This window comes from Buceros rhinoceros, unplaced genomic scaffold, assembly GCF_000710305.1.
Source record: "Buceros rhinoceros silvestris isolate BGI_N320 unplaced genomic scaffold, ASM71030v1 C12285980, whole genome shotgun sequence".
NCBI lineage: Eukaryota > Metazoa > Chordata > Aves > Bucerotiformes > Bucerotidae > Buceros > Buceros rhinoceros.
The window spans coordinates 1-467 of record NW_010446040.1 but is presented as its reverse complement, the minus strand read 5'-3'; the positions used below and the strand labels follow the sequence as shown (position 1 = coordinate 467).

Here is a 467-nt window from a genome sequence, read left to right as displayed (position 1 = left end):
CAGAACCACGGTGTCCCCAGCGGGCCCTCGCCACCACTTGCCACCGGGACGTGGCACTGCTGGTGATAACCTGCGGGAGGGCTTGATGTCAGCGCTGCTGGGCTGGCCGGACCCTCGCCCTCGGGGCAATGCACCCACACTCACCCAGCCCGCACTTCCCGCAGATGAGGATTTCGTTCATGGGGCCAGACGTCTTTCCCAGGCAGATGTTGCACTTGGGCTCCTCCCCAGGGACACCGGCTGCGGGACAGGGACGGCAGCGTCGGAGATGTGCGAGGCACAGCCACATCTCTGTGGTGCTGGGGAGAACCCCGTGGTATGGTGGTGGGAGGGGAGGACAGGGCAGCACTCACCATGCTGGATGTCCTTCCAGAGTACCCAGTACTTGGAGTTGTCCTCAAACGTGACGAGGCAGCTCTGCTTGGAGCCGCTCACCTGCAAGGAGAGAGCAGGGAGAACCTCTGGGT

At 64.0% G+C, this 467-nt stretch overlaps 1 protein-coding gene across 1 annotated transcript; it reads right to left on the bottom strand.

Annotated features, from left to right (window-relative positions):
- Positions 1-6: 6 nt before the first annotated feature.
- Positions 7-441, bottom strand: LOC104500670 (PHD finger protein 19-like; the record flags this gene model as incomplete). The annotated part of the gene is made up of 3 exons (XM_010144352.1): positions 7-70; positions 145-240; positions 354-441. Coding segments are annotated over 3 exons (248 nt in total), but the record flags the coding sequence as incomplete, so codon positions are not given.
- Positions 442-467: the final 26 nt, after the last annotated feature.